At 41.1% G+C, this 25500-nt stretch overlaps 4 protein-coding genes across 8 annotated transcripts in view; all 4 read right to left on the reverse strand.

The window, feature by feature from the left end:
* Nucleotides 1–40: 40 nt before the first annotated feature.
* LOC109964133 (protein S100-A13) lies at nucleotides 41–5656 on the reverse strand. The gene is made up of 3 exons (XM_020607216.1): nucleotides 5418–5656; nucleotides 913–1034; nucleotides 41–508 (listed from the first exon to the last, which is right to left on the reverse strand). The coding sequence occupies exons 2-3, from the start codon at nucleotides 1030–1032 to the stop codon at nucleotides 353–355; spliced, it is 276 nt and encodes a 91-aa protein (XP_020462872.1). The 5' UTR covers nucleotides 1033–1034; nucleotides 5418–5656; the 3' UTR covers nucleotides 41–352.
* Nucleotides 5657–8397: 2741 nt separating this feature from the next.
* pbxip1b (pre-B-cell leukemia homeobox interacting protein 1b) lies at nucleotides 8398–17851 on the reverse strand. Of its 5 annotated transcripts, none has more exons than XM_020607241.1 (11): nucleotides 17745–17851; nucleotides 15792–15868; nucleotides 15302–15377; nucleotides 14912–15003; nucleotides 14084–14441; nucleotides 12885–13121; nucleotides 12710–12733; nucleotides 12093–12145; nucleotides 11699–11809; nucleotides 11105–11339; nucleotides 8398–10954 (listed from the first exon to the last, which is right to left on the reverse strand). In XM_020607241.1, exons 2-11 carry the CDS (start codon nucleotides 15840–15842, stop codon nucleotides 9423–9425), a joined length of 2769 nt encoding a protein of 922 aa, XP_020462897.1. In that variant the 5' UTR covers nucleotides 15843–15868; nucleotides 17745–17851; the 3' UTR covers nucleotides 8398–9422. The 5 variants fall into 5 exon arrangements, with proteins under 5 accessions (XP_020462897.1, XP_020462900.1, XP_020462896.1 ...); XM_020607244.1 differs by having other exon boundaries at nucleotides 11249–11339; nucleotides 12701–12733; XM_020607240.1 differs by having other exon boundaries at nucleotides 12701–12733.
* A 754-nt stretch (nucleotides 17852–18605) lies between these two features.
* lenep (lens epithelial protein) lies at nucleotides 18606–19450 on the reverse strand. The gene has a single exon (XM_020607173.1). It carries the CDS (start codon nucleotides 18959–18961, stop codon nucleotides 18767–18769), a length of 195 nt encoding a protein of 64 aa, XP_020462829.1. The 5' UTR covers nucleotides 18962–19450; the 3' UTR covers nucleotides 18606–18766.
* A 121-nt stretch (nucleotides 19451–19571) lies between these two features.
* shc1 (SHC (Src homology 2 domain containing) transforming protein 1) overlaps nucleotides 19572–25500 on the reverse strand; it is an 11147-nt gene continuing 5218 nt past the window's right edge. The window contains 7 exon segments of the mRNA XM_020607174.1: nucleotides 19572–22192; nucleotides 22323–22579; nucleotides 23189–23305; nucleotides 23557–23614; nucleotides 23860–24007; nucleotides 24154–24280; nucleotides 25469–25500. The exon segment at nucleotides 25469–25500 is cut by the window's right edge and continues 16 nt beyond it. Coding sequence (XP_020462830.1) covers nucleotides 22064–22192; nucleotides 22323–22579; nucleotides 23189–23305; nucleotides 23557–23614; nucleotides 23860–24007; nucleotides 24154–24280; nucleotides 25469–25500 — 868 coding nt within the window. The 3' untranslated portion in view covers nucleotides 19572–22063.

Consider the following 25500-nt stretch of genomic DNA (forward strand, 5'->3'; position numbering starts at 1 on the left):
CAAATGAAATGATGACATACTAAAATAACTACACACACAATATACTATAAAGTTTTATTTTGAAAACTGCACTTTTTGTATTATTGGTATAAAAAAGGCATGTCCAGTTCAGAGTCCTTCACTGTATCCTTGATAGTGGAGCACAATATGACAGAAAAAGGGTTAACATAAACACACCTTAAAGGTGTAGTTCAGGGTATCATACAGTTTGTTGATTGTGCAGAAGGATGAGAAGGATTATGGACTGTCAAGATGAAATGGATACATGATGGAACACTTAGAAATGAGAGATGATACTAGGAAAAAAGATGATACATTTCTGATCCCTCAAACATTGCAGCTTCACAAACATCTATGATGCATCTGCATTGCATCCACTCTTGCTCTGACTGAAGGTGTTGGCCACATAGCCAATCAGAGTGAGGTATTCCGGGAAGCTGACCTTTCCATCGCTGTTCTCATCCAGTCCTTTTTGCATCTCCTTAATGGCTGAGGAGCTGTTTGTATCCTGAATACAAAGGGATAGATAGAAGCAGAGAATACTGTTAGCAGTATCGTGGTTACGCTGTGCAAAACAAAGTAAAAAACAAAAACAAAAAAACAACAGAATCAGACTCTGCCAACTTAAATTCACAGAATGGGACAGATGTGAGGTCACTGACCTTGACCTTTGACCACCAAAATCTAATCAGTTCAAGTGGATGTTTGTGTGTCAAATTTAAAGAAACACCCTCAAGGTGTTCCTGAGGTACTGCGTTCACAAGAACGAGCTGGACAACCCAAGAACATAACGCCCCCGGCTGCGGCGAACACCCGGGGCAGCATAAAAAAACTATTCTCAATATATTGATGGGTTGTTTACAGCAAAGGATGATAGTGAATAGCAAAGAAATATGTACTGTAGGGCCTTACCTCCATGATGCCACTCAGGTTTTTCTTTACCAGATTCTGGAAGGCTTTGGAATCTAGGTTCTCCTTCCCTCTGGCAGAACTTAGAAATGTGGTCACTATTGTCTTAATGGCTGCCTCCATATCTAAAGAAAGAAAGGCAAGGACAAAAAGCAGAGAGGAAAACTGAGTGAGAAAAGATATGGCAGTATCTTTGACATTCAGACAGCATGTTAATTAGGTTACCAACTCTAGCTAAATTTACGCCATCTGTTACACTAACAGATCAAAAATTTTGTTAAAATGAAAGCATATTTACATTGTGTCTTGGGGGTATAAAAGGATTATTTCAGGTATTTAAGATTTTTTGGATTGCAGAAATGAGTAATGTAATTAACAATGGAAAGCTTGCGCACAGGTGACTGGTCAAGTTTAAAAATTTAAATTCTGTGGAATCCTAGTACATGCATTTAAACTGAGTGCTTCTAATTTGCAGTTCTTCGGTGTTAGATCATGTGTTTAAACTGTATTAGAAACTGATATATTGGGACAGGTCCTCTGAACATAAAGGTGAGACACGCAGGTGATGTCAGCATAAAGGAAGAGGTGGGGGTAAATGGGGGTAGAGGAAAGAACCAAGTATGGATGTTCTCTGAAGTAAACAGAGAGAGAGAGGAGGGGAGTCTCTGAGGTAAGCACAATGGGAGCTGCGATCTCTGGCGATGGACATCTGATCCCCAGAAGCCGGCGGGAGGCCACGGGTTCAGATTACTGCCTGCTGTCCGTCTGCTGCAGCATACATCCCAACACACTGCGGGAATACGCTGCATACTGTACCTGTCTTTGTAGAGCCAGTTAAAAGTACCAATCAATTAAACTCATCTGAATGCAAATATCTAACGCTGCCATCAGCTACTTGAAACTAAACCCTCAGCTGAACATCTGATTCATACATGCGTAAGATTTGATTAATTGCTAGTTGGACAGCACAAGAAGAACAGGAAAAATATGAAAATATATTTTTGCTTTCATCGGATGTCAAATCTAATATGAAAACAATAACTACACCTCAATTTCCTACTATATGCCAATTCACAGATATTTGGAATACACACTGGAAAAGTGATTAAAAAGACAATATGCATACTAACTTCACTGATCCATTTTATTTAAATAAAATAAATAAATAAATAAATAAATGGTGGCTGAATTCCATTTAGCTGCTTCACATATCGTGCATGCTGACTCACTGTCACACTGCCAAAGCCTCTGGGACACTTGAATAGAACAGAGCCATCATCGTGTCATTAGTAACACCTGCACGTCTCCTACTGTGACAAATGTCTCCGGTGAAAAAGGCTCATTATCTCACAAGGCAATGAACACATGAAAAAGAGGAGCTACTCACAGCGGCACAAATTTAAATAAATTCTTGGTGGTGATGTGAGAGCTCCAGGACGATCTCAGAAACCATATGTATATACTGTATATTCAGTCTTTTTGCTCTGTCTTTCTGAAGTTTAATCGACAGTGACATTTTCAATAACACAAGCTGTTCCACACCACACTAATTCTAAGTAGATTTTGAGTGTGCAGTGTTTTCACTAGAGAAAAATGACAAAATAAAGTCTAATCAAAACTGTCAAAACATTTTTGAGTGTGCCGTTAATGTATAATATTCTTTCAGAATAGCATGCACGAAGGAAGTGAAAATGCTGCTCAGAGAGCCACAACAAGTTAAAACTAATTGTCGACAGGGGTAAAATAGATTCAGAAACACCCCCAACAAACAAAGAAACAAAAACATTAAATCATTTTTATGCATATTTAGTTGGCAGTGACATTTAGAAGTGTGATCAGCATCCATCACTGGACGTATTACTGCTTGTTAGTAGGCCTATCGTTTTTTTGTATAGATGTAAAAACTGCTTACTATGACAATTAGCACACAGCATATAGGATGTATATTGCCTACAGTTATTGTGCCATATAAACATCCCTCATGACCCTTTACAGGATAAACTGTATAGATAATGGATGGATAGATAAACATACATCATATGGAACTGGGGTATTCTAACCAGCAACATATTATGACATGCAGTACAGACATCAGTACATATTGTATTTTATTGTTTTCCAATACATTACCAACGTGTTGATTACAAGTATACTTACTGCAAAAACTGTATGGAACTGTGACATACTGAGAGTTACATAAACTGTGTTAAAATGTACAGTATAGAGTCGCTGCTTTGCAACCTAATGTATCCTGCCACAGTTCAGCAGAAGGTCCAGTAAATTTCCAATGCAATTGCTACTTGAGTAGAGTTGCTAAGTGTCACAGCAGAGCAGGCTGAAACCTTGCTACAGGATTTCCAGTATGTAGTGGAAACTACCATGAGGCAGCGGTGGCCACAGGAAGAGTAATGACAGTGCATGCCAGGGGTACTGTTGTTGGGGTAACTGTAGAAGCTGGTAAATTTCTCATTGGACACAGATGTCACACACCTCAAAGATCACACTACCTCTGTACATGGTCTACACACAAAGATAGAGAGACACACACACATGCACATCTAAAAATGGCCAAACCATGTAGGACTTACACTGCATTAACCTAATTACTGAGTGAGTGAGAGCAGGAACCCAAAACCTGGATTTGGTTTCACGTCTCCCTGCCATGCCAGCACACACACATATAATTAAAATGTTACTATAACCGCCCCAACACCTTAAGACAAACAACAGCAGAGAAGCAGACGGACCATTGTCTGTTTTTGTATCTGTGCAGCCCATAATGCAACAGGCCACCATCCATTTCCAACGCTTCCCCGTGTAATGAGATGCACATTAAACCAAGAAGGCTTCAGTCAGAATTGGAGCCATCAGGGCCACAGAATTACAACTGGGTAGGAAGGAACATGTGGTAGGGTTTGCCTGATAAGAGCGAGAGGTGGCCTCACTGTGAGTGTGTACTGAGTACACACGGCACTCTCATTCAGCCTCACAGCACATGTACTGCATGTGATTCAGAGCGTGGAGGGTATGATTATAATGACTTAAGTGTAATGAATGCTTATGTGAGGCCCACTACATTGTATTTTTTCTGCGTCATTTTACTGGAATGTTGCAACACACACTTGCTAGTTCGGCAGTTCCCAGTCATTTTGGCTTGAAACATCTTCTACAATCCATCCCATACAGTATATCTTGTCACCTCTTAGGCAATCCTGATCTACAGACTGGAAACTGCTGCACTAGCTGGTTAATTAAACGTCATGTAAAAATATCTGATTCTCTGGCAGATTTCAAGACCATTTAAAATTAGAAGGGAAATGTCTCCTTTGTCTCTATAGCTCAGCTTAGCATAGCCTACTTAGCACTATCACTTGTTTAATCTGTTTGTCTGATTTTGTATTATTTGATTATGCTGCAGTGCAGGCCAGATCTCCCCTGAAAAGGTTTCCCTCCTCAACAGGACAGGCTAAATAAATGTATGTGCCACAGTTTGAACTGTGAATTAAAGACCCATTAGTCTCTCTGTGTTTGGTAATAACAACAAATCTCTCAGTTAACATGTTTACTGACTTCACGTTTAAGTAGTATTTGTATTGTGCAGACGTTAGACCTAACAGTGAGTGCTGAAGTTTGCTTTAGGCTTGACAAGTACAAACCAGTTTTCAGCTTAGTCAGGGCCACCCAGTCCACCCAGTCCAACCCCCACCACCCCAGCTGCTGACACGCTGACAGCACAGGAACTTCACACTGGAAGTTTGTATGACTTCCAGTGACCACAAACAACCCGGGTCATTATTGTGCACTGACACCAGATAGTTCCTAAGCGTTGATCAATCCCAGTGACTGGTCAGCTCCACCCTGGTCGTCTCGTGTGCACTAGGTGTGACTGACTCACTTCCTCCATGAGAATGCTACCTGTCATCGCCCAGGTCGGTTTTTCTCCTCCGCGTCATTAACTAGAACAGGTTGAAACCAGTCGAATCTCCCGTAGGGGAGCTGGGGGACTTGCAGTATCGTAACAATTAAGCCCGACAAACTCCAAATCGGACAATGATCACAGTATGACCATTTAATTAGATAACCAGCTCGGTGCATATGCAAGCCAGTTCCGTGCGTAACGGAGATGTCGGGCTTGCCCGTATCCTATATTTGCATTTAGCCCTAACTACTTCTGACAATTTGTAGAGTGACCAGAGGCAGGATCGATACACATATTGCAAATAAATAAGTAAACTCAGGACTCTAGTTTCTCTGGAAGTGTAAAGGTTTTGGGGTTAGATTACCGAGGAGAACCCGATCTCTGTGGCCACTAAGCTGGGCAATGACAACAGAGATGCCCACAAATGATACAAAATTGATGACACTGTGGAGAAAATAGCTAAACGGATCGTTTCTAGCTTGCCTAGAAAAGCTCGGCTTTATCAGAAAAACTAACACTTGAACTACAATGTGCAGCCACAATAAAGAGCGAAGCACAAAAATACAAAGTCAGAAAAGTAGAAACTCACCGTTAGGACAGGGAAGAAAGGGCAACAAACTATTTCAGCAACTACTCTCCTTTCTTTCTCGAAGATCCTCCTCTTCAGTCGTGGGCTAGATTAACCAGTAACGCATATCTTTTCCGTGATTTAACTTTTCACTGCAGCCAACTTTTTTTTCATTGTCATAGGGCGTGTGCCTGGGAGAGGAGGAATGTGGAGAGAGGCGCAGCTTGAGCAACACAGCAGCTTTAAGCAGCGTTTTCTTACAAACATTTACGATGTTCAAGTAAACAGAGCAAGTCTTTATTAGTAGAGCTTAGCACAAAAATTCAGTTCATCAGTTTTATCCATGCACATTCAGCTCTTACCTTTTTTTTTTTTTTTTTTTTTTGTGGCCCACAGTTTCTCAACACGTAGGAACAAGCGCGCACTCGTGTCTAAGTGCGCGTTTGGTCAAAGCTTTCCCAACAGATGTATTTACGCCACACCCTAACAATTTTCTCACTGGTACAAAGAATGGAAAGATAGATAGAGAGGGGACTTATGAACAAGCTACTGTAAAGGCCTGGGCAGCGAGGAACACAAGAGTTTTTTTTACGTTCCATTTAGATTTTACCATGAAATCTTGCTCTACCAACACCACACCACCTGGAGAGAGATGATGAACCACCCTAGGTTTGCTTTCAAGCTAAGAATACATAGTGCTTACACACGCATTCTAGGCTCACAGACAAAGCGTTCCCATACTTTAATCCTCCGGCAGACCTGTAAATACAAGCAGCTGTGAGAGTGTGTGGGTGTTTGTGTGCTGGGAAACAGCTTGGACTGGTTTTAATACTGCTGAAAGGGTTCTCTGACACTGAGTGTGCCAATTTGGCAGATGGTGGAGAGAGTACAGAGTGAAAAGAAAACCAGTCTACTGATAAAATACAACATCCTGCAGACTTTAGGGTGTCTTCCATTTGGCTGATTTCCCGTTTTCCCCACTAACTTTGTGTCACACAGATAAGACAGAAACACACATGGAGCTGCAACACACTATCTGAGGACATTTTATTGGCTGAACCCAACATGCTTGCTTGCAAGTTGCCCAATCGGTTGCCAGAACTTCAGGAAGCTGAGTATTCCATCATTGTCCCTGTCAAATGAGCTCAAACGTTGGCAAACGGCAGCAGGGTCATCAGCATTCTGCAGGAAAACAGGAAGATGCATGAGTCAGATACTAGAAACAATCCCGAGAGCCACAGTGGACGAGCCAGGACTTGATGTCCTTGTTTATATGTGTGGCCAGACCAGGCAGAGGCAAGCTGGCACCACCAGTACATGCACCAGTTAACCAATTTATGCAACAACAGAAGTGGTTTGGCACAAGGATCTTTGGTTCTGTCACCATCTAGTGGCCACTGAGCCTACTTCAACTCTTCTTGCAAGTGGAAACATGGACCTTTCCACATATACAACAAGCAGCCATGTATTCTTTAAGCCTCAGAGACTGTTACTACTGCCACTGTTTTAATTAAACATGCACAGTGAAAACAACCACCACTACACAACACAACACTAAAGTGCAGGGTAGCAGCTCTATCTTCCCGATAAACTAATTTTTTCTGTGGAACATTTAACAAACATTGAATGTAAAGTTATATCCTGTCATCATGAAGTGTAACTGATTATAATGTGCTCAAGAGTATTTAAAAACATTCTTTTAAGTACTTGACTTAGAAGTAGAGCAAGACTGCATGCTTTAAAACTGCCCACTTAAAAGAACAGAAGTTTCCTTTTGACCACACGTTTGACTAACACCTAATTATATGGTCATGGCAAACAAGAGCCAATGCAGTATCCAGATGAGACCCATTTTAATATGAATCCAAGCTGTTTTTTCTGCCTGGCAAACAAAGATGTTGTGAACTCTTTTACAAACTCTTCCTGACTGACACAGTTCTTCATTAACATTCTACGAAGTGAAACTGTGGGCGAGACTGCAGAGCAAAAATAAAGCAGCAAATCAGGTCTAATTATAGAGTTTGTGTTGCACAAACTTTTGAGAATGTGGCACCTGGGTTTCATCTCAGGAAAGTGATATTATTTAAGCAGAAGCTCTGACAGGATGTGCACAACTGGCATATTAGGGAGGCAGTTAGTGCTAACAAGCACAATGGCTTTATCATCCAAGTATCCACACACCTAGTTTTCTAGTCTCAGCTGTATGACACACACAAACCCACAATCTATATCCATCATACACCATAAAGAGCAGCCTACAGCTCCCCTCCTCCTACTCCCTTGGCCATCATTGAAGTGACAGAGTAACTACTAACAAATTTAATGGTTTACAGAAAGGACTGAAAAATCAGTGCTCCTGTATATACAGGGATATAAAGGCACCAGGGTTTTTCATGGGGCAATGCTGCTTGTTGTCTCCTGATTGGTGTTGTAGGTGTATTTGTACATTGGGACATTTCTGTATTTCAAAACGTAATTGATACTTTTAATTTCCTGATTGCCTGCTGGAGGCTACACACTCAGTCAGCATTTGGTCCTGAGAGTAGATGCAGGTTATGCTTTTTAAGGTTAAGGTTTTGTTCATAAAATAAAAAGTGTGGTGCTTAAAGGTCCGTAAAGTCATATACTTACATCCACAGGTCTGTTTTACAGCGTCTCCTTTCACAGGGAACCTAACTCTGCTTGAAAATGTACTTTTACACAGAGGAAGCAGGATATGGTTGGATAGGTACATGTTGGTTATTACCACAGTACAGCAGTTTTACATTATTATTAGATGTAAGGGATAAGTGTACTGGTAGAATATTCACATAAAAAGTTCAGTATCTAACCCACCTGATGCTCCAGTTCCTAAATTCAAACAGGAACAGTGATTGACAGACACAACAGACTCACAGGTGAAGCATGAACAAAGACCTGAAGTCATTGTCTGATAAGTAAATGAAACACTCCATGAAGATGTTAAAATAAGTTCAGAGGTCAGCAAAAAGAAGACATGACACCATATTGTTCATCACATTTATTATTCTGTCCTTATGATACTAATATGGGCAAAAATACACACCCTAACATACAAAGCCCACACAGTGTATGATTCTGCAGTGACCTATTCTGTTAGCGTAGGCTCCTGAACATTTCAGTGGTTAGTGTGTAAACAAATAAAAACAGCTTTTCTCAAATCCATTTGCCACGACAAATCTAATAAATATAAGTTACCTTTATAATGATAGACATTTTAGTGCACAGCATGTTTGTTTTTTTTGTACCTGAAAATAGGCATACATGTTCAACATGTCAATATTTCATGCGTCCACCAGTTGTTTTAAGTCTATTATTATGCCAATATTAGATAAGTTAACTAAATATTTCTGCATAAACACGTCTACTGCAGCATATACAAACATTCAAAAACAAAATCAGCACGTTTCTAACGTCTTATCAAATATTCACCCGTTTGTTTCACACCACCCAGTATAAAATCTCTTAATGACTGAAGTCATGCTAGAGCAATTTAATGAGGACGGCATGTGGGAAACACTATACTAAAGATGAGAGTTAAAGAAGAGAAGCAGCCAACTCTAACAGGATTATTCTCCTCTATGCAGAGGGAGAACGTAACGCCGTCTACAGAAGATATTTTCACACGAGCGGGTGTTCATGATCAGCTGCAGGTGCTCGGCCCCAAACAAAAACTTAGTTGTTGGGGTTTTAAGAGTTGGCTATGGACACAAAGACTAAGCTTTACCAGCGACATTTTCTCTCAAGTCCATCTCAAAACACATTAGCTGATGTACAGTAGATGTAAGCCCTTTCTCTATCATTGTGCATGTGAAATACCAAACTTCCAGAAACAGTGACACATAAATTATCACTTGGACAACAGATCAAAGTGGTAAATAATATCCTGTAAAAAAAAAAGATGTATACATGTATCTGTGGTCCAAAAAGAAGTGTTCCCTCTGAACGGCCCCTCATCTGCCACGACTCCTCTTAGCTACTTCTGACAGATCCACCCATGTTTTCACTTCAACCATGACCTCGTCCATTCTCCTTCTTCCACTCCTTGTCGACTCTCTTTCTCTCTCTAGCTCCTGGGGCTGAAAACCTTTTCATCACTTCGCGTTCAAACTCTTCCATTTCTTCTTCTATGGCGCTATCCTCCTCTTCCTCATTCTCATCCTCTTCCACCATGTGTTCTAAAATATCACTAACTTCCTCCACAAATTCTTGAAACTGCATTTGGTCATGAACAAACACTCCATCCTTGAAGAACTCTGTGACTAGCTTCATGAGCTCCTCTCTTTTGAAAGCCTCCACTCCCACCTCCTCTGCTTTGGCTAGGTAAGTTTGGAGGATAACCTCAAACTCAAATAAGGGGACAGGGATCAGTCCCTCCGCCTGAGCACAGGTCTCCACTGAGTTGCAGTGCTGTGGTGGTTTGAGGATGTGCTGGAGGTGGTCTCTCTGTTGGACCCAGTATTCAGGCTGGTCCAGGGAGGGTCGGTGGTGTGTTTGAGGGGGACTCCCGTCACCCCACACATGCTCTTCATGGTAGTGTTTACTGGTAAATTTGTGCTCATCTTTGTGTTGCTGAGAGCTTGAGCCGTCTTTGTTCCACTCTCCACTGTGCTCTCTCTCTTTCGCGCCTGCTCTCTTCCACTCTTCTTTCTTTCCCCAATGTTTCCTCTCATCCTTCCTTTCCCCCTCCTTGTCATGTTTACCAGTTTTACTCCTCCACTCATTTTCACCCCACTGTTTCCCCTCATCCTTTCTCTTCCTTTCTTTACCATGATTTTTGCTCTCTTCCCACAGTTTCCTTTCTCCCTCTTCTTTTCCTTCTTTATCTGGATTGTTTCCATTTTTACTCTTCCACTCTCTCTTCTCTCCTTTCTCCTTCCAGTCTTTATTCCTCCTTTTCTCTTTGCCACTTTCCTTAGAGCCATCTTTCACTTTCTTCCATTCCTTTTCTCCTTTCCATTCCTCTTTGCCCTTGTGCTTCTCTCCATGGTCATTTCCTTGCTCCCAGTCCTTCTCCACTTTAGTCCTCCATTGTTTACCTTCATTCACTTCTCCATGCTTTGCCTTTTTCTGGTCTCTCTCCTCCTTCCATTCTTTTCTCTCACTTTTCTCTACCTGCTCTTTCTCCTCTTTCCTAGCCTTCCATGGCTTTCCTTCATCACCTCTGCTAGCCTTCTCTTTTTTCCAGTCTTTCTCCCTCCATTGTTTTGTCTCATCACTGTGGCTCTTGTGCTTGCCTTTGGTATCCTTCACAGTCTTTCCTTGCTCATGTTTTTCCTTTTTCCATTCAGATTTACCTACATCTTTGTAATCCCTTTTCTCTCCTTCTTTCCATTCAACTTTTTCTGTCTCTTTCCACTTATTCTTTTCACCAGTGTCATATTTATCCTTCTTCCCATTTTTCTTCTTTTGCTTCTGGTCATCCCACAGTTTCCTTGCCTGCCTTTCTGCACTTCCAGCAGTCCCCTGCCTGGTGTCCTCTGGCTGGCCACTGGGGGGCGATGTAGTCATCTTCACAGGTGCTTCAGATGCTTCACTTGCTGTTTAAGGAAACAGGTAGTCATTAACACTACAAAGGTGAGTGAGAAAATTAAAAAGGAACTTTCTCCAGTGTCCCCAGCTTTCTAATAACTCTCATTCTTATACATTTTCTATTCTTCTCCACATCCCCTCCCTCTGTCGCTTTGTACCTGAGGAAAGTTTTAATTCTGTCACAGTGGATCTCAGTGTTTCTAGTTCTCTCTGTAGGGCCGACATAGAGTCCAGCTCTCTCTTCATCTTCTCGTTTTCTTTCTGAAGGACAGTGAGAGATGCCATCTCTGTCTTCAACCTACTGTTTTCCCTCTCCATCTCCTCCCACAGCAGTCGCTGTTTCGCTCCCTCTGCTGCCTGTCCCTTGGCTACTTTTAGCTCTTCTTCCTGTGCCTGTTTTAAAAAAAAAAAAAAAAAAAACCACACACACACAACAGGAAAGGAGGGTCCTGTCAGAATTACACACTCAGTGAAACTCATACACAGAAACATGCATGTACTGTATATCTTGTGTGCACATACAAACACGTTTCATCTGGACTTTACACTGACTTACATTCATTTTCTAGAGACTTACCCTAACCCTCACCATATCCAATACTTGCTTAACCCTAACTTAAACTCAGCCTCAAGGCCAAGTCCCCACGATGTGGGCGTGTGAACACGTTCTGGTCCCAACAGTGTGAGCAATGCCAGGTATGTGCACACACAAACATATGAGAGATGATGAGAGAGACAGAATGGAGTCACACCTGAAGTTGGGCTTGAAGCACTGAAATTTGTTGGCTCCCTTTGGCCAATTTATTTAGAATCTCTCTGTCAGCTTCTACTGGGGATGGAGGAACCTCTGGACTAAGCAACTCCTGTCAACAAATTGCACAGACAGTAAAACACAATGGCATGATTTTAATACTGACAGAGTACATGAGATGTGAAAGAATGGTACAAGTTGATGACATGGGAAAGTACAAAAAGTACGGAGTTAGACAGCTGGTCAACAACAGCAGTAATGCTGCTCTCCTACTGACTACACTAAAAATACATGTGGTGACACTAACCGTCCTTGTACACAACATGGCATATATAATGTATAAAAGTTAGACAACAAGGAACACTGAATAGAGACAAAAGTAAATTCAGGCTGACCTGTTTTCCTGGTACCTCTGAAGCTTTCAGTTCCCCTGTACCATAGTCACTCTCTGCAAATCATTATTCAAAGTTTTATTTCACCGTGCACAATATACAGTCAAACAACGCCAGCAAACGCTTCACATTCCATTGTATCACTAGAAAAAGTGAGACCCACCTCAAAAACAGCCAAAGCAATGGAGTATGGGCACATAGAGTAGTATATAATGTGTAATTTATTTAAAATAAAAAAGCATTAGAAACAATATATTCATGTATGGGAATTATTGAAAATGCTATCAATAGAGAAAATAACCAACCTTACCCTTTAACCTTTAAGTTCTTGTAAAGTTTTCATACTAATGACTTTGACCTGAATAGAAAAAGCAAGCTAAAGCTGTTGGTTTAGACTGTGGTGATGTAGTACAAGGTTTTTATTTGACAGCAAATAAGCCTCATTGCCAAAGTGTATGTCATCTCCCATCTTGCTTAAACATGTGAAAAGCATGCAGGGCTTAGGAGGGGAAAAAAAAAACTTCTGTGAAGTGGCAGAAGCAAAAGATTTTTATGCATGCACATACACACCAAGATGCATGCTGGGGGCAAGAAAACACTCATTCATTTACCCAAATTACCCTCATCCAGGTCCATGAAGACACCTGCAGGTATAATACATCTCAGTCTCAGAGGGCCCTCTTTCTAGTCCTCTGCTAGCATCACATTCTTCTATCTAACCTCACTATAAAATCAAACATTAACATAACAAAATGGGATAGTTGCCTTCTCAGCAGGTCATATGCAGATGCCTACCTGAGAAAAAGATGGTGCCGAGGCCTAACAGAATGAGTGCACCCAGGATACACTTGTTCAATGAGAATCCACCCTCTTCCACTCGCCGTGGCATTTGAAATTCTTCCTCTACTTCCTCTTCCTCTTCTGTCCGTCCGATCTGCTCCAGATTTGCTAAGAGAAACCTCCTCTTTCTCACCTCTGGCTCTCCCTCTTCTCCGATCTTCTCCTCACCAACTTCTGAATACACAGGGGAGTCTGAAGCAGTGGAAGTAAAGAACGTGAAAAGCTGTCAAAGTATATTTTGATAATTACCTTGCAATCAATAGGTTTGATTATATTATGGTTACCCCCTAAGCAGAAGTGGTGAAAACTTTTTGGGTAGAAACAACGTTTTTTTTTTCTGACATTCATTATTTTAAAACAAAGCTGCTGCACTTACAGAGTTGATATTAGATAGCACAGCAGCTATGGTGCTATAACCAGTTTGATGCATCACTATGACACAAAACCCCTCTAAGGATGCAAAACTAGCTTCTTTATTGGCTCTGCTGTGCGTGGCATGCTAGTCAATTTGCTCCACTGCCATTCCTTATTTTTCATTCAGCTACAAAAAAAAGGCTGAATAAACAGTTTGTAAAGTGTCTTAAATGCTTCATTTTGGAAGTTCTACCAGGCTGAAACAACTGTGCTATAAAGTTTCAAACTAATTGCATACCATTTTATATTGTTAAAGAATGATGGTACTTTACAGTAAATGGGCACTGTTAAGAACTTACTAACACGGAACGGTAAACAAACAAAAAAAAAGTAAGAAAGAATGCACAACAAAGCAAAAGAAGTATAATTTTTTTTAAAGCTGCAGTGAGACAAAGGGCTGCACACTAAAAACACCACACTGCAAAAAAACTCTTTGAGGTCCCAGTCCCTCTGAAGCCAATTTAATTTTGCAGGATGTCATGCACATAAATGTTTCTCTGTCCCATCGTGCCCCATTCCTCATACCAACCACAGCCTCTCCAGACACTGAACAAGTCCATAACCACCTGGTCGACTAGGTAAACTTCAAACACAAATAGGACATATGTCTTAGCCTCCAAAAAAAGAATGGAAACAGTACAGGCACACCACCTGATGACTTTTGCCATGTTTATAACCCAAATATAATAAAATCGATGATGAAGCCATTATATTAATGACCCGAGTGTTGTTGTTCATACCTGCCTGGGTCCCTAAGTCAGTTATCCGCTGAGACACGTTTGATGCCTCCCCTTCTTGTTGTGACTCTGCCCCACTTAGGAGATGCAGTGTTTCTTCTTCGGCAAGCTTCTGTTCTTCCTGTGTAAACTGCCCCTCTCCCAGAGTCTCTGTGCTCAGCAGAAAGGCTGGGGGCTCATCAGAGGAGGGGGTAACGTGGGTGCAGGAGTCAGAGAATAAATCAGGGTCAGAGCTGGACTCTGCCAGGCCCTCAGGTAGACCCTCTGAATGGCCGAGAGCATTGTTGCCAGGAACAGAGCTGCTGGAGACATCCAAAGAGGTGGTGGGCTCTGTGCCTGTGTCTCCACTTGGCTCTGATACCTGTGTGGAAAAATCAGGCCCCTAAACTTCCTGGGGGTATAACACTGTCACTCAAGCCTTTTAGGACACCCTATATATTAAGCATTTTTGGTGTTGATGCTTATGACTTTCTGCACCCGTCTGTAATAAAGCTCTTGTTAAGAACAATAAATTGTGCTTGCTCTTCTTTCTAAAATTCTTTAAATACAAACATGTCTTTAGTAACATTATTTAAACATTATTTTAAAACTTCACAAAAAAGTTGTAGCATGATCCCATCTGAAATGAGTCATCTTCCAGACATGAAAACTTAGAAGGGTGTTAATATGGCTGCACAACCACATGAGAGTAAAAGTACTCCTGGTAGCTATGGTAGGAACCATTTTAATGTACATCCTCCAGATAGCCAGATATGAGCATCCCTTCAGACCACTGCATATTTACAAACTAAAAGACTAACAAATAGAAAAGCATGTGTATTGCCATCTTACCAGGTGGCCCTCCACAGGGGATTGCACCGTAGATGCTACACCCTTTGTGGGCTGGTTTAGCCCAGCGCCTGGCTCATCAAACACAGACATAGCTGCCAAGAAGAGACATTTTTAGAGAAGTAGTTATTTTAGTAGTAGTTAATATTTCAGTTGTGAACATTTCAAATGGTGCAATTCTGACATGGGTCATCAGTGTGCATACCCACAATGAAGCGTAATGGTGATATAGTACGTTATTCTCAGGCCGTTTCTTTTGATTATCAGTGAGGGCAAATAGGTAAAACTAAGTAGCAATACAGGAAAAAAATATAAGTGATAACAGACATGCTAAAAAAGTTTTTCCTGTGACATAAATAATCTCATAATCCTCAAATGTATTGTGACAGACACCTGCTGCAGCCATAAGGCTTTCTTCATGGTGCTCTGCCCTCTCCGCCAGGGGCTTCAGGGTTTCAGCAACAGTCTCCTAGAACAAACAAACAAACAAAAGACAGTCAAAGCACATGAACACAGACATTACCATGCAAGTATTATAGCTGACCCAATCTAGCCTCATCTGAACATACAGGTTCTTTTGATTGTTTCTGAGCTCTGGTAACAATTAAGCATCATGACCTTACTGCCAAAGAGACTTAGGCAGCGTAACCTGCTCACAGATCAGTGCTGAAAAATAGTTTACCTTCCTGAATAACAATTAAATCTGAATACAAGCAAGAAACACAGATTTATTACAGAAACCTACTTTATATTCAGGTGACCCAAAAGGATATCAATTGGGACAAGAAGTTGTTTTTTTTAATATATATATAAAAAAGTATTTTCACTGAGGGCATGCACACCAACTCCACACATTCCTATTCTCTTTACAGAGTTATGATACCTCAGGAGTGAGAATGGTCCAGCTGTTGTTAGAACTAGTGCCACCAGACATGACCCCCTAGAGGCTTTGTCTGTCTCCTGCAATACAAGATGAACATACAAAACAGACCATAGAAGTAACAGCGTTTCACTGAGAACAGATCAAATTTATTTCCTCAGTGCTCCTATATCCCCTGAAACTCCAAGGTGAAGCCTAAGTTTAAAATATTGTGGGGTGAGAAAACAGGATTTTGGTTTGTTTACCAGTGTGCCTAATGAAGCGACAGCTAATAACGCCACGTCAGCAGGTGCATTGTTCAGAGGCCTGCCACTAGACCACAATTAGGAGTGACAGTGTGAGTACTGCCGCTTTAAGAAATTTACAGCTTACATTTACACATGCAAATGATCTTATACTATGCTACTCAGCCTCACCCATTCTGTCAACAAAGGGTTTAGCCTAATGTAAGGTGTTGCTAACACATTGCTGTGTGAGTGTGCAAATGGATGTGCAGGAAGTCCAATTCTCCCAGACCATTCAGTTCTTCATTAGTAGTTTGTGTGTGATGTCGGCTTTTTGGACACCCCTGCTTTTGACTATCTGGGAAATGATTTGGCAGAGGCATGGGTAACTAAGGCTGGTACTATTCTGCACACACAGGCAGCAGAATAGCCTGTTTCAAAGCAGTTGGTCTGCTAAATAGACGTCCGCAAACCACCACATTTGTATACTGCATATTTGTATAGTGCATAGGAATTTTACAGTAAAATGAGACTTAGTGGAACCATTTTGGTCCAATCTACCTTTGCGGAAGTGCAACAACAAACAGATCACTGAAGTATAAGAGAGATACAAGTGTCAGGTATTCAACCTTTCCTTTCAAATAGCAGCAGATGACATTAACAGAGATGCACATTTATGTGTGTGTAGTCTGGCTATATTCAGTGACTGCAGAACAAACAAACCACTTAAGTTAACAGCACATTGTGTGGGTAATGACACACTTCACTTCCCAAATTCAATTCTGGCCCAGCTCCGCAATTTAGGACTTCTAATCGAGTGCATCCCAAGAGGAGCCTACTGAATCTAGTCTAGGGCCCAAGGAGCATTGTTGAGCATATAGTGAAATGTCTTAAATAGATACCAGCTAAATATAGCTACCAAGAGATTGAATAGAGACAGAGAAAGAAGCATGCAGGGCATGGCCGCGGGGAACACTGAGGTGGCAATGTATTCCGAGGACAGTTTTTAAAAGATTATTTTAAACACAGAACAAGCTGTAGGTTTTAAACAGAGAAAAAACACTTCCACTGCCTTTAGTCTGGCTTTACAATACTAAAGCTGGATTACGTCACATCTCAACTTTGCATATTTACAGATACTGGGAACCACATGTGATCTTAACTACTTCATCTTTAAACGAAAAAACAAACGTACAAAAGTGTTATGTTGTGCATATGAATATTGGTCACATGCACCGTTTTTCTTGAGCAAAATACAGTCACATAGGTCACAGCTGCAGGCCTAATCTTATTATCCTGGCCTCAGCAGGGAAAAATTACCAAAAAAGGTCAAAGAGCTAAACTACAGGACAAGCCAATATGACATCAACGTTAGGCTGCCAGCACCATAACCAGCTCACAGCATCACCAACAAAGAGGGCGGTTCGCCAAATTATTATATAGACTGTTTAAATGAAGGAGTTAAGCCTATGACAGGAAATGCCATTTGGCAAACAAAAACTAAAACCACTTTAAACAAAAAAACTCACTTTCTCTATGTGCTGAAGACTATAGTGCGTGCTATAAGTTCATTTCCACTTAACGTTGCAACAGTCCATCGAGCAACCAGGAAAAACATGACTGAAACTACGCGTGTGGCGACAGGATAGAAGAAAAAAACAACAAGAGAGTAGACGTTGCTATTTTCTAACCAAATATGTGTTAATTGCATTCAAATTCTGGCCATTCTTACCGTGGTCCGTTGTTTAACGTTACACTTGAATCCCCACAACCTGTCAGAGACACAGCTGACGCTTCTAAGTTCTTCCCATCAAACTTGGAAACTTAGAATGTGCCTCCTGAACTTGTATGATTCACGCGCCTGTTGTCCAATCACAGCTGGTGTTCGCTTTGGCCCCGCCCTTCATCTTCGAGCTCCACCAATGGTAAAACGGCATCGTTGTGCGTCTCAGGGAAAGCTTCCAAGTTGACTGACATATGCAGGTGATGGTGACTATGTAAATTTTATATCCTACATATGTTGTATTTGTTTCAAGCACGAGTCCTCGGTTTCACATTATTCTTCTTTCCTATATAAAAAAGCTTGTAAAATGTATACTGTGTATTTGATCATTACCTAAATGATAATTCGGGACCTCTAGTGGGAATTTTCCTTCCCAAAATTTGTCAAACTAAATAATCCATAAAGTCTCAAAGGCATATAATGTTATGTATGTGACACCTAAATAAAATAATTTAATTTCTTTTTTTGCTGTTAACTCAAACTAAAACAAAATGAACAAAAATGCAGACATAAAAGTATGTTTCTTTATTCAGTGCAACACTAGTTTGAGTTGTACAGCAAAGATCAGGGCTGCCATTCAATCTGAAATTAGGAAATTCTTACAATTAGCATCTGAAAATGTGCATGTACATTTTGTGGGCACTCAAGAACAGCATCCTAGAGACTCTGAAAAACAGAAATAAAATATTTTAAATCATTAAATAATTCTAGTATGTAGTAAACCTGCTTTCTAAAACTGAGAACTTCACCATGTACAGTAAGTAGCACAATCTGTGTAAATTACAAAGACTTTATTTTGCAGTGGTTGTTAGTATGAGACAGGAATAATTCTTGTCAGTGCTTTTCTAGCACCATTGTTTAAACGCCCCATTTGTGATGTAATAAAAGCAGGTAGAACTTACACTACAGAGGCCCAAGGAGAAACAGGGAAAATCAGTGTTTGACCATTTGATTTACTCTCTCTCAAACTGTCAGTCCAGAATCTCTTTGACACACCAGCAGCACAGAAGTAAATAGATGCACTCCTTGACTGATTGGATGAAGCTGTAGGCATAGTTTCCTCCCAGGAAGTTCTTGCCTTGACCCAGACCTGTGGCCATGCCCTGCAGGTTCTGTCCCAGAGAGGATGATGGCATGGCCTGCGGAAGAGGTCGCTGGGGATGCATGGCTCCAGAGAGTGATCAGGTAGCGGCAACAAGGAGAGCAGTTGATGGGAAGAAGCAGTAGTAGGTGAGGTCTGACAAATGAGATTGGTCTTGTCTCATGCATGAGCTGAGGTCTGCTCCATATTCCTGGCACAGTTATTTCATCTACTTATAACCTCCTATACAAAGTGCAGGTCATCTCCATTCACATCCTGCTTTTTCTAGACTCTCTACTGCTTTCAAACATCCGCTGATTGATTAAATGCCTTGTTTAACTCGGCTGTGCACTGTTCCCCTCTGTTGTAAAGTACCCCTCTCTCTGAGCTCTGACAATCTCTGAATCAGCCTCTTACAGTCTCATCTGTTCACGAATAGGATCGTTCCAGTAGCTCCAATACAACCTTCCACTACATTACATTCTTTGTTCTGGACAGTATGTGACAGGCAATCATGCTTTCTAGCAGTGTGCTGTTATTGTTTCATTTTCCAAAGCTTTTTTTAAATGCCCCTTTGTTTAACTATTTTTTTCTGTACACACTTATCATATCAAAAGTCAAACTCACAAAGAGAGATGAATGATATATGTATTTATATATGCAATCTATATTTTTCAGATACAGGTGTAAACACACATTTCCCTAAAAACAAAAACATATTAAAAACAGACAAAGTACAAATCAAAATCTGTGAATGCTATCTAAAAGTAACCTTTGGCTTTCAAAACACAAATTTAAAAGTACAACAGCATCATCAACACTATTACCATCACCAACAATATACAACAAATGTTTTTTGAAAGGATTCTCATGCAACAAAGGCAACTGTGATGAACACCGATGACACAGGACCAGTTCACTAATGATGCGGAGGGAACGGTGTATTTCAGTACATGGCAGGCACACACAGTAATGGCAGAACTCTGGTTTTCCTCATCCCTGAAACACCTGAACAGACAAGAGTGCAAGGTGTGACTCTAGTATGTGGACTAGTTGACAATAAATGTTTATATATTGAAAGATCCCTTCTTCAGGAGTTTGGCCTCAATCTCATGGACAACTGGTTTAAAAAGCTACCTCAGTGCTATGGTGCCTGGCTATGTTACTTAAACAAGTCTTTAAATTTATACGTATGAAAACAATTATCTAATACCAAGCTGTCCAGTGTAAATAAAAATGATGTTGTTTACAGATGGTCAAGATATATCCTCCCCTATGGTGACATCAGGTATCTGTGACTATAAGCTGAATGCAAGAATGTGCATCAGAGGAGATTGCCATCACTGGATCTGTTTTGTCTGTTTATTGGAGTGTCATTTTTGCAGTCTTGTTTACAGTAACTGAGGATTGTGTAAGATTCTCCTGTAGTCAACTACATTTGAATTAAGTGCATAAGGTGACTGCACTGAAGTGACATGACTGCATTGAAGAAACAAGGCACAATTAAAAAGATATTTAAAAAAAACATCATGAACTGAGAGAGGAGGAAGAGGAAAGGAGAAAGTAAGGTGTGAAATTCTCCCTCCAGGTCCTCAAATCAGCACACAGAGGAGCAACATTTGGCTTAACATTTCAATGTCAGCAATGCTCCTGAAACATTTATGTCCTTATGTGGTACCCCTGACCCATTTCATCTACATACAAGATTTTAAATCAAGGACATTTTTCCTCAAGCGATTAAAAAGTAAAGCAACATCACAATACAAAAAATAAAAAAATTACCAAACCTGTTACTGACACAATTTACATCCTTTCTGCAGAGGGAAAGTCACTGCTTAGACTGTTCAGCATTTCTCATCGGCCAACACTTACAGAGGTCTCTTTAAAACGTCTCTTTTACTGTCAGAATAACACACTAAAGGTATCAGTGAAAAGCAATAGGTCAAAAATGGTCTATGCTTCTCAAAATGTACTAGTTATTGTGTTTGTGGGTGCCATCATGCACTTAAAAAAAAATCCCCTTTTTAATGATGTATTCAGGCACAAGCACCTAGTCTTCTTCTCCTCTCTAAATAGGCTCATTTTAATATCTGTTTCCTTCAGTCTAAATTAGCTTCCAATGCTGTAAACACACAAGACATAACCGTTGACAATTATGATGGCTTCCTCTGCTGTTAGCGACCAAGTTCATGTTCTTTGGCATGCCAGGTGGTGCAGACTGTGTGTGGTATAACCGTTGTATGTGTTTACAGAAGGATCTGGGTGATACAGCTCTTTAGATCCTCCTGAACTCAGCATGTCCAGTAAGTAATGAGTCCTAAGACAACAGACAGGGAGGGAAAAAACAAAACAAAAACAAAACAAAAGCAAAAACATATGATGGTCAATGACAGTCTCAGTTTTGCATCCAGGCTTTCCACATCAGCAGGTATCACACCAGGGGATAAAGTTCAAAAGTCTCTTAGAGGGGAGTGGTTGGGGGTGGGGTGGCCTTCCTGATTAGACTGAAGGCAAGCTTGTTTATGCATATTCACCAAGCAGACTTACTTCAGTCAGGTTTGCTGCTTAAATGGTCAGTCTCTAAAGCAAAGAACGGTTGCCATCCTGTCTGTGTTCTCTCTAAAACCCTCCAGCAACAGTCTAAGGAGGGAAATAATTTTCCCCCAAATGAAAGACCACATAGTTAAAAGCACAGAAAACATCAGTCCATGTCCCATTAATGATCCTTTCTTTACTCTTCAGTTCCATTATTTTTGGACACAATTCCATGTATTATTAAAGTGTTCTTTTTTTTCCTCCATAATCATGTCATCTTTTTTCCTTAAAAAAATTGCATTAGTTTTCTGCCCCATTCTGAAATTAGCAAAGGGCTCCTCCCTGGTTCACAGTAGGCTGTGGAGAAATTGCAGCAGTGCGTCTTCGTTGTGGAGGGATGAGCCTGATAGTTGGTGGCGGTGATGGGTGACTGCAGGTCAAAGTTTGGCTTTCAGAAACATGGCAACAGCAGCAAATGCAATTTTGCAGAGAAACTGGTAATTTGTCCTCTTTTTGGGCTTCATGTATATGTGTAAGTGTGCAAAGTGTAGTGTTGCTGTGTGTATTATAGCACATGAAGGTGTTTGTCTTGTGTAGATTTGCTGTTGGAGTGTGTATATTTGGTGGAGTAAATTCATTGGTGTCTGTAACTTTAGGCCCTGCGCTCTACTGGTTGCTGCAGACACACTTCGCTACCAGCTGATACGATGGGGAGTCTGTTGTCCATATGGTAACTGATCAGATGACTCACACTTTCAAACCGATGGTCTTTTGTACGGACCTATAGGGAAAAAAAATTGTTAGAAGCAAGTTTAACAACATACAGTATACACCTGCAGCACAGGTGTTTGATGGTTCATGTTTCTCCCTCCCCTTTGCTCTTGTGATCCCTTCCTTCCACCCTGACTCACCACTCCTTCTGGGTCGACTAAGAGCAAGTGTTTGGGCTGACCCCCCTGTTGTCCCGTGAGGACGTACTGTCCCGGCGTGGTCCCAGACTCTCGTACCAGGAAGTCTCCGTCATGGATCAGCAGCTTCTCCGCTTCCCTACGACTTAAGCTACCATGGAACCAGGTTTCACACTGCAACTGCTGCACTAGAGGGGGCACTGCTGTCACTGAGCCTGGGCCACTGTGTCCAGAGACCCCCAGGGCATCGTCAAATGGCTCTTTAAAAGAAACAAAATACAAATGATGTAATATTATACTGCCCTGGTAAAATCCTCAAATGTATGCTTCTATAGGAAACATTTAATTTTTGTCTGCATTTCAATTTTTTATGTCCTTGGCCAAGTGAACTACATGGTCTCTGATAGATATATGCTAAACACTGATAGTGGACTGTGTATTTATTGTGAAAAGTTTTAGGCAGGCAACCAATCATGTTGCATAAAATGCCCCTGTAATGGACAAAAGCACTCTAATTCCCTTATCTTTCTCCAAGGATGCCTTCTGTGGGCCACTCCACTCTTTAATTAGCTAGTCATATGGAATGTCGAGTACACAGCAGTACACACACACTGCTCTTCTCCTTAGTCAGAGATTAAACCTTAATCTTTACAGGTGGTAAAAAATGTGCTATTACCAGTAATTTAGGTAACTTTGATTATAATCCACACATCTTGTCATTTACAAGAAATGTTAGTCATCAGCTTTTGTAATTTACATTCCCAGCAAGCTATTTAGTAATCTGCACTCCCAACATGTATCAAGCTCATATGATGTTCTCAGCATAAGATGATAACAGAAAAACATGAACAACTTACTCATAGACTTACTCATGTCAAAAGCATCTCTGTGAGCATTTCCATTTGCTGTAGCTGGAGGACGAGGCTTGTCCACATTGACGTATGAAGGATCATCAAACAGTTCCCGAACCCCTTCTTTGGCACCCACTAAAAAAAAAAAAAAAAGTTCAATAACCTTGTCATTTCTAATCAGCTGTATTGTGGCACAGAACTCAAGGACTCCTTCATCCTAATGTGACTGAACACAGATTGATCCATACTGAGGGAAATAACTAGTTATCCAAGAAGCTGTTTAATGTCTCCATTAAACGTCTGAATGGCACCCTGGGTGATTCCCTTTCAGATTCACAGGTGATGAGAGAGAGAGCTGGAGACAGATGGACAGAGACAGATCTCACCTGGCAGAGGTGGCAGAGGCTGCTTGTGAATGTCATTCTGACCTGGCTGTCCATAGGGCTGCAAACACAGAGGCACATCAACAAATAATAAGTCAACACACAATGTGAACACATCAGATATATTTCTTACTGTTGCCCTCAAATTTACTAGGCTCAAAAGTGAACATGTCTGAAACACACAGGAGATTCCTTACGAGTGTATCATCTCTTAATTGCAGAGCTGCCTGTGTTTGGATATGTACATGCATGTACGCATATGTATACATTTCATCCTCTTGTTGTGTTTCTGTGCACTTCTCTCACCAGAGTGGCCCCTGGGCGGGTCCTCATGTCAACCAGTCCACCAGGGGGAGGCTGTTTTCCAGGGAAATTATTGTAATAGGGGACATCAGGAGGTGGAGCAGCCTCATCATCTTCTTCCTCCCACGCAGAGCCATCGAAAGGGGCCATTCTGGGAGATAAAGGGGTGTTAAAAAAGCAGATGCACAAACACGTTACAAGTGACAAAACACAAGCTCTTCTTTGGGGCACTGTGGACACTGTGGACACTACATTCAGTTCTTTGGGGCTCACATGAACAACAGTATTTACATGTACCTGTCATGGGGTGTGACCAGTTTGGGGGGGTTCTTTAGGTACTGTTTAAAACGTAGCTCGAAGGCCTGGCCGATGGTACTGATGACTTCCTGGGCTAAACCCTCCGAGCACTCCAGGATATGACATGCTAAAAGAAAAGAAGCACAAATGACTGATAAGGTAGCTTGGCAAGTGTCTATACACTTTGTACACCTGGATTTTGGGGAATTGATCTGATTTTTCCTGTCAGAGCCTCTCAATCGCCACTGGAATAGATAGGAAACATCTGTGAACTGCGATCTATAGGTCTCTCCACAGATGTTGTGTGGAGTTGAAGTGTGACCTGTAGATGGGCTATTTGAAGACAATCAGAGACTTATCCCAAAGTCACGCCAGAATTTTCTTGGCTTGTGTCATCTTTGTGCTGTGTTCACAAGACACAGTGCTTGGGGTTCTGACCAAAGACTTAACTGTACTTCATCAGATCCACTCTGCACCAAAAGGACTGACTGTGAGATGATCGTCCTTGAGACAGGTTCTCTGTCTTTGACTGAGGACTTCTGAAGGTTCTCCGTCACCTCCCTAACCACGGCCTTTCTTACCAAGTCACTCAGCTTGGCCAGAAGGCCAATTCTAGGAAGAATCTGGGTACTTCCAAACTTCTTCCATTTCAAAATTACTGAGTCCACTGTGACCCTGGGAACACTCAAAGCTTTAGAAACGGTTTTACATTCCAAATCAGTGGAAATGTATACTGGCCTGCCTGCACCCCCGACCTGTCCCCAATAGAGAACACATTTTCAAAGACAAATTGCATCAATGAAGACCCAGGACTGTTGCGCACCTTAAGACTTGGTTGCAGAAAGAATGGGAGAAAATGACACCTGACACACTTAATAACTTGGCGTCCTCAGTCCCTAAACATCTTTTAAGAGTTGTGAAAAAGAAGGGCAACATCACACCGTGGTAAATGCTTCACTGTCCCAACTTTTTTTGGAATGTGCTGCAGGCATCAGAACTGAAGTGTTTACTCTGAACAAAGAATAAAATGGATGAGGTGTCACATCAAATAATGTGCTGCTGTATTGTTTTCAATGTAATACAGGACACAGATGATTTACACAGCACTATTTTCAGTCTTAATTTTACATACTGTACCAACTTTTTCTGATTTTAGATTCTATTTATTTAATGAAATTCACTTATATTAAAAAATGCCATAAATCCTGTTTCAAGATCTAGAGAGTCCTAACAAAATTCAGCATTACATGATGTTTTAAGTGTCTGTTGATGGATTCTGCCTGAGCAAAGGTGTCATTTTGTGGTCTCTGCTCACCTCTCTGGTTGACTGGGTCTTTGGCCACATAC

The sequence above is a fragment of the Monopterus albus genome, unplaced genomic scaffold, assembly GCF_001952655.1.
Source record: "Monopterus albus unplaced genomic scaffold, M_albus_1.0 scaffold84.1, whole genome shotgun sequence".
NCBI lineage: Eukaryota > Metazoa > Chordata > Actinopteri > Synbranchiformes > Synbranchidae > Monopterus > Monopterus albus.